The 15775-nt window shown below is 40.7% G+C and overlaps 1 protein-coding gene across 1 annotated transcript in view; it reads left to right on the top strand.

Moving 5' to 3' along the window:
* Positions 1-15775, top strand: part of arid3a (AT-rich interactive domain 3A) — a 44211-nt gene that overhangs the window by 13795 nt on the left and 14641 nt on the right. The window contains exon 3 of the mRNA XM_084952505.1: positions 70-361. Coding sequence (XP_084808631.1) covers positions 70-361 — 292 coding nt within the window. The remainder of the gene's footprint in view (positions 1-69; positions 362-15775) is intronic.

Here is a 15775-nt window from a genome sequence, read left to right as displayed (position 1 = left end):
AATTTCAGTGATTAGTTTCTGTGTGTAGTGTAGTTTTTCAATATATAAATGTATTTGTGACGCACACAGCAAACAGAAATGGGACGAGGAGGACTTTGAAGGTGAGATGGAAGAAGACTTTGAGGATGACCTTGAAGAGGAAGGTCTGCCTACGGGTCATGATGCAGTGGCCCCTGGCAAGGGCATCCTCCTGCTGCCTCACCGCCAGCTTAACCCCCATTCCCAGCTCCTGAAGGTCCGTCCCAGTGTTGAGCAGGAGTCCCGCTCAGCAGTGGGAGCACATCTGCATTCACATACCACGCATAGCCATTTGAGTGGGCAGGACCACGGAGACTGGACCTACGAGGAGCAGTTCAGACAGGTACCATCACTTTCTGGTCCATTACTGTGTGGAGGTCTGCACCGACAATTAGAGGTTAAAGTGGGATTTGGCAGGTGGGGGAACCCTAAGGTCAGATGTGTGTGTGTGGGGAGGAACAGCTACGTTGTGCATTATATAATGCCGTGTTACATTTGCCATTGTGGCTTGCATTTTTCTCCAGCTTGGGGAGCAAAATGATCACACACTAACATATGTTTTTTTTTCTGTCTTATTAATCGAGCTATTTGAATCACTCAGTCCACTTCTGTACCTCGAACACACCTTTATATCTACACCATGAACAAATCACAGAAATGAGACAAAAAAAGGAAGCGTGCAGGCAGGATCTTGGAGTGACCTCACTGACTCTGTGACACTGGCTAAAATGAGCCATTGCAGTTTGTGAAAATGGAAATGTGCCAATCAGATTTAATTGCTCATTAACTGAAAGTGTCTGAGCACCATTCTGGATCATTCTGGCCCACTTTAACCCCCCCGCTGACAACAATCTCCCAGATACCAGGCAATTATGTGAATGCAACTGGATGTACATATTTCAGATTCAGTCCGAGCTGGGTAAAATGGTTAAACAAACTGGTGCGATATGATACAAGTGAATCAGAGTAGAGGTTGTCTTACTATTAAAATGTGACCAATTCAGTAATAGCATTGTAAATTATAATAATCTGCCGTGCATAAACACTTATTTCTTATATCTTTGCCCCAGCTGTAGTTGCCATTTAAGTCTTTTGAAGGTCCGCAGCTTTAACTATTGCTGTCATTACTGCTGATTGATGGTATTAAGGGCTGTAGACTGGAGGGACTCTGGCCAAAGAAGCAGATTAGTCTAAAATATTTGTTGTTTACCAGTGGGCCACATCTGGCCCTCAAGCCATTCACATTAAAACTCTATTGCACTTTCTCAGCGGCATGTGATGTAATCTGACCAGGGTGGGAAATTAGCACTAGCCACCGGGCAAAATGTTGATAAAGGCTAAGGTGAGGGTTTTCAGTTTGCCTTTGCCACTTCACAGTCTGGTCAAGGCAGATGATTGAAGAGACAATTTCTTCTGGTGGCAGCTTGGTGCCTGGTGAGATTTTTGATTTTCCAACTAATATGGACTAAGAATGAAAGAAAGTTGTTCCTTGGAACAGTCTTGAAGGACTGGAAGCTGAGGAAGAGGAGCTCAGAGGGATCAGGAAGGGCTGTGGGTGGGTTAGAGTGCATGTTAACAGCTTTGCCATGCTGGCGTTTACTGTAAACATGCTAGTGGGCTGGATATTATGAGGGAGGCCCTGGTGGAATAAAGACGGGCTGTTTACGTGAAGAGATTTAAGACTGTCAACAGCTAAGTTTGGATAGAGGGCAGCTGTCGATAAAAGGGGAACGCAAGCGGGAAGACGGTTGGTTAAAAGTTTATTTCAGATGATATAAAACTGAATTCTTTACTGTATTTATTTTTAAATTTGACACAAACAGGACACACAGATAATGCGGTTTTCCTACAAGAAAAGCAAAATACAAACCCTAATACTTAGATTAGTAGCAAAATAAGCTTTATTATTTCTAAAATGTGCAATTATGCAAATTGCAAAACTGCTCACAGAGAAGTATTTTTAGCCTCCTTAAATAAAAAAAACCAACAAAACTACTTCTGCATGGTGTGACAACTAAATGTTGTTTTGCCAGTTTAAAAATGTAATATACACTAACCCGCCATCACATTCAGCAGTTTATTACATAATGAAAGCCACCATTAAAGTGCAACCTCACGTCCTGTCGCACAATTCTAACCATAAAACATATTTTATCAGGACAGATAACAGACAAGCTGCTAAACTGCTTCAGAGGAAAAGAGAAAAAGCTTTTAATACAATTAACTTTAGTTTTTATTTGTTTTTAAGTCAAACGTCTTTGCCACGTTGCTCCTAGCTGACATGTGCTCCAGTTTTAAGCCAAACTATAGATTATGTCATTTAAGGCGCATTTCTTGTAATTACAGAGCATGTGGACTCAAACTCTCTAAAACCTATAGTCTGCTTCTCTAAATAGTCCACCCCTCCCTCTGTAAATGTTGTGTGAACGACTTGAATGGATACTTTTGGGTTTTTATTATTATTATTATTTTATTTTTATCATGGCACCTCAGTCAGCAGAGGATCAGACAGGGCTGTGTTAGTGCAGCAGACCGTTATATAATCAAGACAGTCAGCACCATGACTGGTCAAATACCCAATAGATTGGGTAACACTGTGTCACGCCTACACAACTTAAAGCCTGAGAAGAGGGAACTCAGCATTGTGGCATGATATAGGGAATTGAGTAACAACAGTAAAATCTGTGTCGAGCTCACGGTGTTCCTCGACAGTCTGTAACGTTGTAAAACCAGGTTTTTCCAGTCTTGAACATCCACTTATTTTGCCCTCAGATAATTACAGTCGATGGAAATAATTGCAGCCGTGGCCTGGCACGACGAAGACAGTCTGTCCCCTGATAATTCTAACCTCAAGCAAATCAAAATTGTTGACCTCAGCCTTAATTTGTATGTGGCGTGCACCAATTTTATTTTGCTTCTTCTTTTTTTGTTCGGAACCTAATGTTTGTGGTTTCTCCCCGTCATGTGGAAAACGGTAAAATCTGCAAACGGCTTCAGCGCAAACTTGACTTGACGCGCTCTGAGCGCATAGACATGCGCATAGCACAGTCATAGATGCCCCTGTGCAAAAATAAAAAAACCCAATAAAACCTGCTTATTAAGGGCTTCATGGGATTATATGTACTGCTGAGTATTTGTGCAATCATCTGAAACATATAAAAATACTGTATGATGCAGCTATCAAGGCCAGGAAAGCTACACCCACAAAAAATCCCTGTCACCACCTGTCCATACCACCAAGCCCTCGTGGCAATTAAAAGACACGTGAGGCTGTAATTTATGTTGGTTAAAATATTGCACTTGTCATCACTGCGCAAAACGGGCAACTAGTGCTGCATCAGAGCAACCCTGAGCTGATGGTCCGTTTTTATCAAGATATCATGAAAAGTTTTTGGGTGTAGACTTAATATCTCTATCACAGAAGGGGGAGAAAAGAGGGTCTGATGGGTAGCACTAACCTCCTAGCTTACAATTACACGTGTTCAGACATGTCATATGCTGGTAGGGTGCTTTGGAGGGCACTGGGTGGAGAGGAAGGGGTTAAGACTGTACAGTTTATTTTGGGCAGGTGGGTGGAGGCTGTTGGAATGTGCCTGATGGAGGGTGATAATGTGGCCACTAGGAAGCTCAGATCCTCAGCAGAAACTTTGTGTGCCTCTATCAGTGCAGAGCAGTTGGAGCACTTCCAAACTGAAAACTGCCCTTTTTTCTTCTTTATGTTTGTACAGCACAAATAATGTCTCAGTGTGGCACCACAGGTCCATAGCAGTGGTTACAAACACAGGGGACAGGAGAGAATGTATAAGAACATTGTACAGAAACAGTTACAAAAAAATGCATCCTTAATCACTTTACAAGACAACAACAGGATCATAAAAGCTCTAGTGCACAATATAAATCCAATAAATAACCAGCCCACACCCAGCTTTTAGTCAAGGTTTGCCCCAGGCTGTGGTGGAAAGATATATCAGCAAACCTGCATTCCTGGTGGATCACCCAGCCACCTTCCTTCTATCTCGCCTCTTTCGCCTGAAAGGTCAGACTAAATGAAGCCGAGAGGTCTGCCCTGGTCGGACGTCTGATTACGCTGTGGTTTTAAATTAATTAATCAGACTATTCAAGGCATTTTGCCAGCTGCCTCATATCTGGCCGAGGCAGAGCGGTGCCAAATGAAATAAAAGAGCGAGGATTTACACAGATATCAAATAATGCCAGGGTTGTTGGATTATTTGATTTGTATGTCTGGTGAAGCTATTTCAGTGATACCGCCGCAAACAGAACACATGTATGAGCGTCCCCGATATGTCTGACTCTTGGAATTATCTGTATCAGTATCACATTCCATTTTTATTCCCAGCTAGTTATTAAATTAAGCCTATAGCTAGGAGACCTGCATGCATTTGTTTCCATCAATCTCCACTGAAATACTGGGCGATTTGAGTGGAGGCTTTGTTATGGCATAATTATTGATAAAAACTTGGAAAGCTTTGAGAGAGAGTTAAAAATCCAAATCAAATTAGGAATCGAAATTCTTACATAAAATGAAGGATAACTATTTATAGCAGCTTCATTTATTATTTCATGCATTCTGGTGTTGACCTGATCACCTTTTAGAAATACTGAGCTTTTCAAAACAAAGTTGATGTACAATAACAATCAGGTTTCAGTTATTATGTTGTCTCTTTGTGGTGCACATGCCAGCATAAAAGGCTACCTTTTTTATGAACACTATCCTCCTCGGGCCAGAGGCCATGCAAAGCCTTTGAAGTATCCTGTCCTGTGTCTCTGTCTGCTTTAAACACCAGCAGCTGGGCAGATGGAGCCCAGATGGACAGTAAAGAAGGGATGTCTTTAAAAATTCATGGCACTCACAGTGATCAGGGCAAATGGAGAGAGGGGGAAGAGGGACTGGCATTAAACATTAAATTGCTAACACACACATATATATTAGGAGGTATGGGGGCGAGGGGCTGTCTGTTAGTGACTACAGGAAGCGTAGCTCCAAAGAGAGCCAATTGGGAGCGACACTTATTGGGATTGCCCATCAGGTTTCTGCTGATACAGCTGTCTGAAAGGTGCTCAGTGGGTTTATGTTCTACTTTAGCAAAGCCGTTTGTTCTGATTTGACGTAAGTGAGTTTCATTTATTTATCACAATTCTGTTTATTCCTTCTGCTTCTGTATAGCCCACAAGCTCCTGTTGAAGGGTTTGTAAAAAAAATGCAATGAAATGGAACTTAAACCACATCTTACTGCCCTTCTTGGATTCCATAATCAGCTGACCCTTTTACTGTTAATGACTGACTAATGTCAGACTATGCGTCTGTGTTTGATCAATATTTCACATGCTATTGAGCTTTTATCCGATCCATCTGCTTGGTTTTATCATTAAGAAGCGCAGCGAGTGATTACTTTTATCAAGCGCATCATTTGGATTTTCAGACCTAAGCCAGATATTCTGCAGACTCATTCCTACTCTAGTCTGCAGGGTTCAAAATGAATCAGCTCAGGCATGTTTCACTATGCTCTGAGACACCTCTGTTTGCCATCTGTGTTTAACAAAGTGACAACACAGGGTTAATGGGCTCTGCTTATGTCATGAAAACAAAAGGCAAAGGAATAAGGCCACAGCAGCACGGGAAGACCTCTCAGTCTTCCTGTTGAAGGGAGGAGGAGCAGCAAAGGGGGTAGGTGTGACAGGAAAAAGACCGTCAGTTGGCGCTGGTCTTTGAACCGCTGCCAAGTAGAGCATGTAGTAAATGCTCGTTTTGACTGCGAAGCCCTGCAGAGCATTTGAATTGTGTCCAACTCCTAGTGTGCTTCATGGAGCTGATGTCAGAAAGTGTACAGCCATGGGGATTCTGGAAATTGGCAGGAACTCAATATGGGGGAGGAGAGGTGGGGGCTGCAGCAGGAATGTAAACAAAGATCGTGTAAAGGCTGAGGCTAGCTCTTTCATCCCTTCTTTTTTCTCTGGTTGCTAAACGTTGCTATTTTTGTGTGGGCAGCTTCCCTCATGACATGTATTGTCTTTCTCAAATGTATCAAACATGTAAGCCTTTGTCAAGAATGAGGAAATTGCTTTTCTAAGCTGGGAAGACCCAAGATGCTCCACATTCTTCATATTTTTAACTTTTTAAACCCTGTTTTTCCTTTAGAAAGGATTATATGGATGCTGCTTCATTCTTTCTTTCTTTGCTCTTTGTCCCTCCATTAGAAACTGTTTTTTTCCTGCATTCATACAGAAATAGATATGTGCTGAATATTTTGTGTCTTCGATAAGCACTCAACAAAACCAAAGTGGCTTCTTTACCTACAAGGACACTGATAGGCATTCATGTGAGAAAAAGCACTATGTGGATATTGAAAGCTTTCATTTGTAGAATACTCAATTAAGAAATAGGTCAAAGAGAAATAAGATGTGCGCAGCTGTACATTTTCAAGGTCTGAGATTGCTCTTTGTCTCAGTGCGAAATGAAACTGTACAGGAACGCACTGGAACAGAGATCTGCGTGCTTTGAAATGTGGCTTAAATGGTCTATGCAATCAATAGGCCAGGCATGCTGCAAAGCAGAACCCCCATCTCAGACATAGTTTCATAAAAGACTCTGTTAGTTCCTTGATCCGTCATCATCACATTAGGCTCAAGCAAGAGCACTCAAGCTGCCCTGTCTTGTCTGTATGATAATAGCCGACCTTTAATCATTATATGTGTATGAAAAGAAGCCGGGGTTGCCTGTTCACACCACAGATATAAATGGTCATTCACGATGTTTATTTTACACCACTACGACGTGATAATAAACCCTTTTCCACTGCGGATACTTTGACATGTCAAGGCAAGAAAATAAGTCATTTTCACACATGAACTTTGGACCGTTTTGGAAGAATGAGGTTGCTCCGGCTCACATGTAGCAGGAAATGGTCAGATTCATATTTAGATCACCTCTCAAATCAAGAAAGTCAAAGAGCAAATCTCAAGTTTTAGGCGATTGTGGTGCACATACACAGAACACTACACAGTTGTATTCATATTTAGTAATAAGGGGGAGGATGGATTTTCTCACTTGCCACTATTTGCAAGTGCTTGCTGAAAGGGGGCCGTCTGATCCTTGGGATTTCTCTTTAATATTGTATAATATACAATATAAAGCACAGCTATTGTGAATTGGCTCTTTATAGTTAAAATGGACTTTTTTTAAAATCAGCAAAGACCAGCTGAGAGCTCATGAGCTATTGCCTGTTATGCTTCACGGTCACCTTAGTCAGCAATCTTGGGCAGTAATTACAAGGCAGTGATGCTTTAGGTAGGCCATGTAACATAAATCTTACACAGTTTGGCCTTGTATTTAAGGCAGTCTGATGCCACGTCAAATAAAAAAATATGATGTTTACCGTGGTGATAGAAGTGCCGTTGAAGCTGTTAGTCTTTGTGTTTAACTTGCCATGACAAGATTTTTTTCTTTTTTTCATGTGATGATATCTTCACATGAAAACATGGATGCTTCAGATTTTTCCAAAAGTGACATCAGTCAGTGTCTAAAGAGAAAGAAAGAGAGGCTTGCTCCTGTTCAGGCCACAGCCCAGCCCCATGTTGACTAGAGTGGGTTTACTCCATCTCTTAAGAGCCACACGCACAGCTATCTGCTCTCCATGTGGGCACAGTGGCCCATATTAGTTTTTAAGGCCACTGTTGTTAACCATTAAACCCTTTGCCTTGCCTATCAATCATACTGATTGACAGCCCAAGCACCCAGCCAAGTGTCCATCCCTCCCCACAGCAAGGTGCTCCACACTGAGCTATTTTTAGTCCAGTTCTGTTTCCTGATGATGTGTCTTTTATGTCTTTGTCTCAGTGTGTTGTAACAAAGGTATAAACCCTCCTCTGAGACATCCTGCTTACCATCTTTGTCCTTATCTTGCTGCCTTCAGACGCGAGCATTATCATGGCATCTGCTCTGGCGCTGAATAAATACCTTCATCTTTCGTAAGGCACTCATTAGAAGACTATCTAGGTCACGCTTTTGCTCTTTTTTTCTTTTCTTTTTTTAAGGCAAGGCTGGTTTGCGTGTTCACTTATGGAGACTTAATAGGAAAATAATAGTTTGAGCCAAATTGAAAAGACCGAATGCTCTGTGTCAGTTACTTAGCTACTGTTTGCTAAGAAGTCAATTTATGAGCTTAAATTGCTGCTACACCCACTTCCCCTGCTTTTCCACCCATGCAGCTTTGCCTTCCTCAGTTTCGAGCATCCATCAACGTAATGCTACTCATTAGCAGTGCGGTTACAAAGGATTGCTTACAGCTACATACTACACATCAGGCTCTGGAGGGCCACGAGAAACCTGGCTGCTATTTCTGATTCTTATCCAAATCCCTAAGCCACGGCAGCTGACCTGATAGTAGCAGGAAGGAATTTAGTTTGTGTAATCGCGGGAGGGTGCTCATTCTGGTTTAATGTCTTGTCTTCATCAACTGCCTTTCACCTTTTTCTCATGTCAGCAGGGGATAGTGTGTCTCCAATAACGACCAACAGAAGCTGAGCATTAAATCCTTTGGCAAAGCCCTGAAGATGTGGTCTCGCTTACAGCCTTTCACACCATAAAGAAACTATGTCCTCACTGTTTGCTGAATTTCTACAGGTGTTTCCCAGCAAAAGGAAAGCTTGTGGTGGTTTCATGGAAATGAAGTGGAATCATTTTTGTTCTTTGTAGTAAAACACCTTTACCTAGTTTTGTTTTTCAAATATTTATTTAGTTTTTTACTGCATTTCCAAACCTGATATAGTTCAGCCATGGAAAGCTTTGAAATATGCCCTTAATCTTAAATCGTTCCCATGTATTAAGGGTCCAGAAGAAATAGGAGTTAAATATTGCTGGTGTTGTACCACAGTTGGCACATTCAAAAAACGTGGGTTTTATTCAGTAGCTATGCAAACTACTCATGTCCCATTCTTGGTTTCTTTTTCTAACTCTCTTATCGCTGTCTGCCATTTTTGGGCCACATGTGACTGTTGCAGATAAAGCAACAACAGTTACAGTCAGCCACAGCGCTGGTGTTTTCACGCAGGCTGTCAGCTCCTCGTCCTCAATCGATGGAGCTGAATTTATGAGGTCAGTTCGGATTATGATCTCCTTTGATCCAGTCTGTCAATAAAACAGCGTTGCGAGCATCAGCAGGGCGACAGCTCTATTGTTGCTGTAAATTGTGTGCTTGTGGGGGGATGGAGAAAGGCAGGGCGGAGGGCAGAGCAGGCAAAGATGGATTCGTTTAAGATGTCAGTCCATGGGGGCATGTCAGTGCATACAGCACACCGGTTTGTGGTGCTGTCACCTCAGTCGATTAAGTCATTTTTCAGATGAGGAGGCAATTGGATGTCAGACTGAGGAACAGTGGGGGGAAATAAGGAGTGGTGGTTAGAGCCCCCAAAGTAAGAGTCGCGATGGTGTCGTACTCAACTGAATATCTTAAAAGTGTAGGGCTGGAGCAAAGGACCAAGATCACTTTGATTATAGTTGTGCCATGGGGCATTGGCTTTGGCCTCTGCTGCACAAAATAATTGAACGCTTCTAAAAGCTGTTTTATTTGCATCCATGTATTTGAGGAAACTACCCACTGATGGGCAGACAGCCAGTCTAAATAGGTTCCTGGAATTACTATGCAAAGAAGTTTTATACATTTACCTTGTTTTAAGCACATGTCGTCATCTGTTTTGCAATTTTGCTAGAATAGGTTGTGAAAGCCTTTTGAAAAAGGAATATCACATGTGTTCATTTTTGATAAAAGAAAGGTGTGTATGTATTACAGCAGTTGGTTTACTTTGTTTACCTGTTGTACGTTTTCAGCCACTGCAAAAGTATAAATATCTTTGCCTCTGTAGTATTGTTGAAAGGTCTTGAGCCACACCCCATTTCTTCATATCAACCTGGGAAAATGGAAAATAGGTGCAGCAATTTATCGAAACGTGCAAACACACATGGAAATATACTATATTGGTTTGTACAATTCTAATGGGTTTGAAAGTCAATATTTGGTATGATTACATTTATCCTTCAGCGCAGCCAGAAGCCAGTTGACTTGTAGTTTTTACATTTTCAGGACTAGTTTTCAAGCTACTCTTCTTTGGATGTTGGCTGCCTTTAGTCATGTTCTCTGTCAAGATGATCCCACACTGCTTCAATAAAGGTATTCCTGTATGCTTTGTATGTAATGGTATGCCATATGGCATATCCCAGCCTTTTCTCCTTGTTTCCCTTCCTTGTGAATGGCTTCTCGAGCCCTCCACAGAGACCATTTCTGACGAGGCTCTGGTGCACAGTATATATAGTCCAACTAAAGGGTCAGTATTATTAAAGCCATGATTTTCAGATACTGCTGTATAGTTTTAGTCTTCGTATTCCTTTATCCTACGCTTGTCCAGTTTCCTCTCTTTTTTAAGTACACAATGCACACCATGCTAAGATATGTTCAGTTTTCTGATAATAGCTCATTGGGAGTCACCTTGTTGGTGCCAAAATACCATTTTACATCTGTCAAACTGTGCTATCTTTTGCATTTTTGATTTAGATTCAACTAAAGAAACCAAAAAAAAAGGGGAGGCGGGGTTATATTTTCTGACAGGCTGCTAGTATCAAAGGGCCTAATAATAATATAATTTAATAATAATATAATTTAATAATAATATAATTTAATAATAATATAATTTAATAATAATATAATTTAAGTGCAAAAATTCCAAGATAGCATGAAATATGAAGTCAAAGTCAAATTATGAAGACACAAGGGGTGGCTCCCTCTATCCCAGACTAGGTCTGGGTGCTTTATGTCAAAATATATTAGATTTGCTAAATGCAGAGCACGTACATTGCTTTTTTAATATTTGGAGTCGAGGTTTAAAGCAATAGTGTGAATGCACTAAAGTTTATTTATTTTTTTTAATCCTCCCTCTTCAAAAGTATTTTATCATGATAAGCACCGACGGCCGACGTCTGTGAACTCTGCACACGGAAACTATAATTTCAGTTGTGCTGACATTGTTTGATTAGCAGATGAATGCTGGATGTGTCATCGTAAACAAGAACGCGACTGGAATCTGATTCCTTTTCTTTCAAATGTCACACAGTAAAAACAGAATTCCTTTCTTTTGTTTTGTGTTTTTTAACCAGCGTCAGTGAACATTAACATTACCGTAAAGGTGTTACTGCTGATCAAATGCAATGCAGAGTATTGTGTTTTGTAGCAGTATTGTGCTTATTAAGTTGGAAGATGCCTCAGTCTTCCAGTCTTGCTCTATAAGGAAATGAAGGTTGACTGTACATAGTGTTCTGACTTCTGCTCTAACACGTTTCAGCCTATAAAAATAGTGATCCACCTCCACCTCCATACCCCACTGAAACCTGTAAGCTGGCCATCTTAAAATAAAATTCCTGTCCAAGCTGAACACAGTGATACAGAAAATAACAGAGAGTATAATCCAAACGTAAGTAAATGATGTTGTGTTTTCTGAATCAGGCGTTAGGTGTTACTGCGTGTGCTTCTTTTGTTATGGGTGGTAGGGGGGAGGCATTTGGTCGCCTGTAATGGTGATGAAGACTCAGCAGTATCCTGAATGTGTGAATGTCTCAGGCCGCTCTTTTTTTTTTTTAATGATCTTGCTGTGATGACAACTTTAGTACTCACGCATTGTCATCTTTGCAAGTGACAAACCAAAAACCAAGAGGAAACACTTCATCTCGTCTAAAGCCTTGTCAAATAACTGAAAACAGTTATTTTCAGTTCTAGTCATCTTGTTAAAAAATATCATCTGGTATAGCAAAGTAATTAAAGCAAAAACAGTGTATAGTTAATGTTGAACTCAGTTTTTCTGCCTTTCTCATTTAAGCATATTGTAAACTAGCTGCCGGGAACATCCCTAATTTGAGTATAGCACATCATTTATTTTTGTTTTCTCTGTCAACCCAACTGCCAATTTTAGATACCAGCACCTAATGTTGTATAGGTCTTCCCTGTGCTGTCAAAACAGGACTTTTTAAGTGCTGTCCTGTGGTATCTGACACTGGGAGTCTGCAGTGGGTCCTTGGATTATTGTTGATTGCCGACAGGCTTATTCAGGGGCATCTTGCACACACTCATTAGATTTGGATTTAAGGAGTTTGAAGGCCAGGTTAGTGCCTTGTGCTCAAAATGCCTTATTCCGTTTCATGAGATTCTGTTGAACTTTTGGGCTTTTATGTGGTATGGCTGCTGTGAATGGGCCATGTGGGTGTATGCCAAGTGAGATCCACATGAATGCCAGGACCTGAGGTTTCCCAACAGAATGAAATAGCTTGAAAATTCAGTCACTTCAGTCAGCAACATTGTGTTTCCCTACATGCAGTCCGCTCAGGTCACTGTTTTAGCAGTCCTTGTTGTCAGTCAGCTGCCTCTCCAATGAGTTTATCTTCTCAAAAACAATCTCCAGCTCCACCACCCTTGACTACAGCTGCCATAGACACCACATCAGAGATCTGGGCAGCCTGCAACTGGACAAAAAATTAGACAACATAAGCTGGGATTAATCAGCGCACTTGAATATTAAAAAAGAAAATATAGTGCTTACATGAAACTTCTTATGGCTACATCAGACTAAAGATCTACACTGAATCTATTCCACAGGTACTTTGTGACCAAAACCTTACCTTAAAACTAAAGCCCTAATCTGACCATCTGTAAAAATCTTTTAAAATATATTCACACAGTACGTTGACGCCGCCTGGCCTGTCCACTACTGTCATTTCCTCCTTTTACATTCCAGCTACTACTTCTGGTACTGAATTTTTTTTAACCAACTGGAAGTGTAAAAATTGGTGTTTTCTTTGTTTGTTTTTTTGGCGGTAAAATTATAGAACAGCCACTTGAATAACTTATGTTATAGGCTCTCCATAGATAGAAGTATAATACACACATAACCCAGTTAAACAGATGATAACCAGAGGTTGTGCTTCACAGAGGCAGTTTATCAATATAAAGGGAGCTAAATAAAGCAAACCAGTGTTAACACATGCATGCTGACTGAGCACTTCAACCACGGTTACATATACAGTATACTCCTTTTAACACAGCCTTCTAGAAATTACGCCATACAAGACCTTCCATTCAGATTAGGTGGGACAATGCAAAGACAAAGATTAATATGATGTTGTAAAACTGCTCATTTGACACTAGCTGAAGGGGTTAGTACTGCCATCCATAGCTGCTGAAAAACAAAGATTCCTGTTGAATAAAATGCATACAAAGGGAACGTTATAACACACACAACAAGGTTATCAGTCTGTGCATTTAAAGTGAATTATGAGCTTCTATAGTGCCGTGCTGCACAAAATCAAACAAGCCCATTCACTTTATTAAGCTCCTTTGCATAATATAATGAGAACATGCATTCAACCCTCAGCTGTCATGAAGTATACAATATATTTGTTAGTTTAAACAATATAATAGGCCTATATCATGGCCTAAAGTTCAACCCTCACGTCGTCTCTGACCTATTGCACATGAAGTTAAGTTAAAGAAGGAAAATGAAATGTATTGTGAGACTTAGTTAACACAGTAACGTTTGCATTTTTAACATGGAATGTTTTTTGTTTGGAAAGCTGAAGAATTTGATGATAACCTGTCTGTTATTTCTGTCTTAAGTCAAATTTATGACTTTTATAGAGGCTCTTTGTTTTGGACCAATTAGCCTTTTACCTCTTTAATAACATTGTGATGCATTCAGCTAGGTTCAGACATTCACCCGCTGCCAATTTATTCCCTTCAACACTCAGCGCTCTCCTGCTGACACCTTTGGGAACTTTTCCCAGACATTAGCTGAGAAGTGGGGTACACCCTGGACAGCATAGACCACTGCCTTCGCACTAACAGCTACTTTAGAATTACCCCATGTAACTAATCTCACTGGGTATGAAAATTGTTACTTTTTTTCCATCCAAGTGTTCTACCTTTTTCTAGATCGTGTTTTTAATCTTACCTAGCACTTAAAGCATGTTTAGCACTCCAGTCTGCATCCGGAGACACACTTTAACATCGTCTCACACAGACTGATGGTAGGATTTATAGTGCCCAAGGACATTTCAGATATGTAAAGACAAGAACTGACAACAACCTTCTGAATAGTAAAGTGCTTTAACATAAGCAACAAGCTTCTTGGTGGCTATACGTGATAACTGGGTAACCAGTGAGGACTGTATTGGGACCATACAGAAGATGTGACTGAAACAAATGGCCTTATGTACTACCACACCCCACCTTGTCCATTTCAAACGTCAAAATTTATCTTGTATGATTTGACAGTAGGATCATTCAAAAAAGGAAAATCAAATGGCTATTGGGCTTTATTTAAAAAAAAGTGTATGTGCCCATTTTTGAATTATTTCCAAAATTATGTGAATTATTTCCTTGTATTGTTAAGTTACCTGCTGCACCCCTGGAAAAAAAATACTGTCAAAGTGATGCAATTTAGGTTAGATGAGAAGAATGGAAAGCCACCACGAGCACGAAACGTTACTATTTTCTTCTGTCTTGCTCTGACCTACTGTGTGTTACAGGTGTGTAGGTTAGCGTGCATGTGTTTGTGTGTCAGCCTCACCCCAAGGTGATGAGCAGGTGTAAGGAAGCATGTAGGTGATACCCTTGACTTCTCTCAGTTTTTGGTTTTCAGTTGCAAGCCTCTATTATCTGCTATGTGACACTTGTGTGCCAGCACACCTGCCATTTGCATTAACAGTGGTGCGGCCAGCCCCTCTAAAAACACACACACATGCACTCCGACTGCACTGTTATTGTCACTTCAGCGAGGGCTGCAAAGGCTGCTCTTTGGTTACTGATTATTTGTAGTATAAAACCACTTTGTTTTTGTTCCGACCCTAGTTTCAATTCATATGTAGCCGGCTGTCACTGACCTACATACACAGGGTGTCAGGGTGGGAAACTATCAAGACAGCAGTAAAACAATAAATCACTAACAGAGTAGAGTACATTTGGTGACCTTTCTACTGTCGCAATTTACCCCCATAACACTCCTGTCTTTAGCTGTAATTATGAGTTTACTGCTATAAGTACAGTTATATGAATTCCCACTTAAAAGAGCTTCAAAGAGCTAGTGCAAGTTTCAAAACACAATAGTCATCTCTGCAATCCCAGTTGTCTTTTTTTGTTTTTTCTAGAGGATTGGAACAAGGGGCATGAACCCTGTGCTACCAGTTGGCCCAGTTTCTAGTCGTTTATCTAGTTTCTAGTAACAGCGCTTTAATCCAGGAGAGGCCCCTGCCCCGGTGTGCATACTATAGACATGAAAGTCTATACAAGCCTAAAACATCCACACCCAGCTCAGCCTGATAGATACTCTACATATGTAAGTAGGTAGGGTGATAAATCTGCACAAGGGTTATATATACATAAAACCGTGAGATGACCAGAAACAGAAGAGTGTTAAGGAAGTAAGACACAGGCCAGCAAAAATGGAAAATTATACAGAAGCTGAATCAAAGTGGGAAAAAGCCAACAGAAAGAGTTAATGAGTTGCTTTGCAACCACATATGTTTCACAGTAACTTCAGTGCAGCACAGAGTTGTTTTTTCAAGTCTGTGCAACTTTACTGCCGTTCTTTCATTTGGTGTTTAGATGTAGCACGGTGGAGCAAACACTCCCATAGGTTTACTATCAATCGCATTGTTTCCATACTCACTCATACCAAGTCAGTAGATAGAGTACAGCAAAACTAC

The sequence above is a fragment of the Perissodus microlepis genome, chromosome 15 (assembly GCF_051167445.1).
Source record: "Perissodus microlepis isolate ML-2025 ecotype Zambia chromosome 15, ASM5116744v1, whole genome shotgun sequence".
In the NCBI taxonomy this organism is placed as follows: Eukaryota; Metazoa; Chordata; class Actinopteri; order Cichliformes; family Cichlidae; genus Perissodus; species Perissodus microlepis.
The sequence above is the reverse complement of the archived record's forward strand: the minus strand, read 5'-3'. Positions and strand labels throughout refer to the sequence as shown.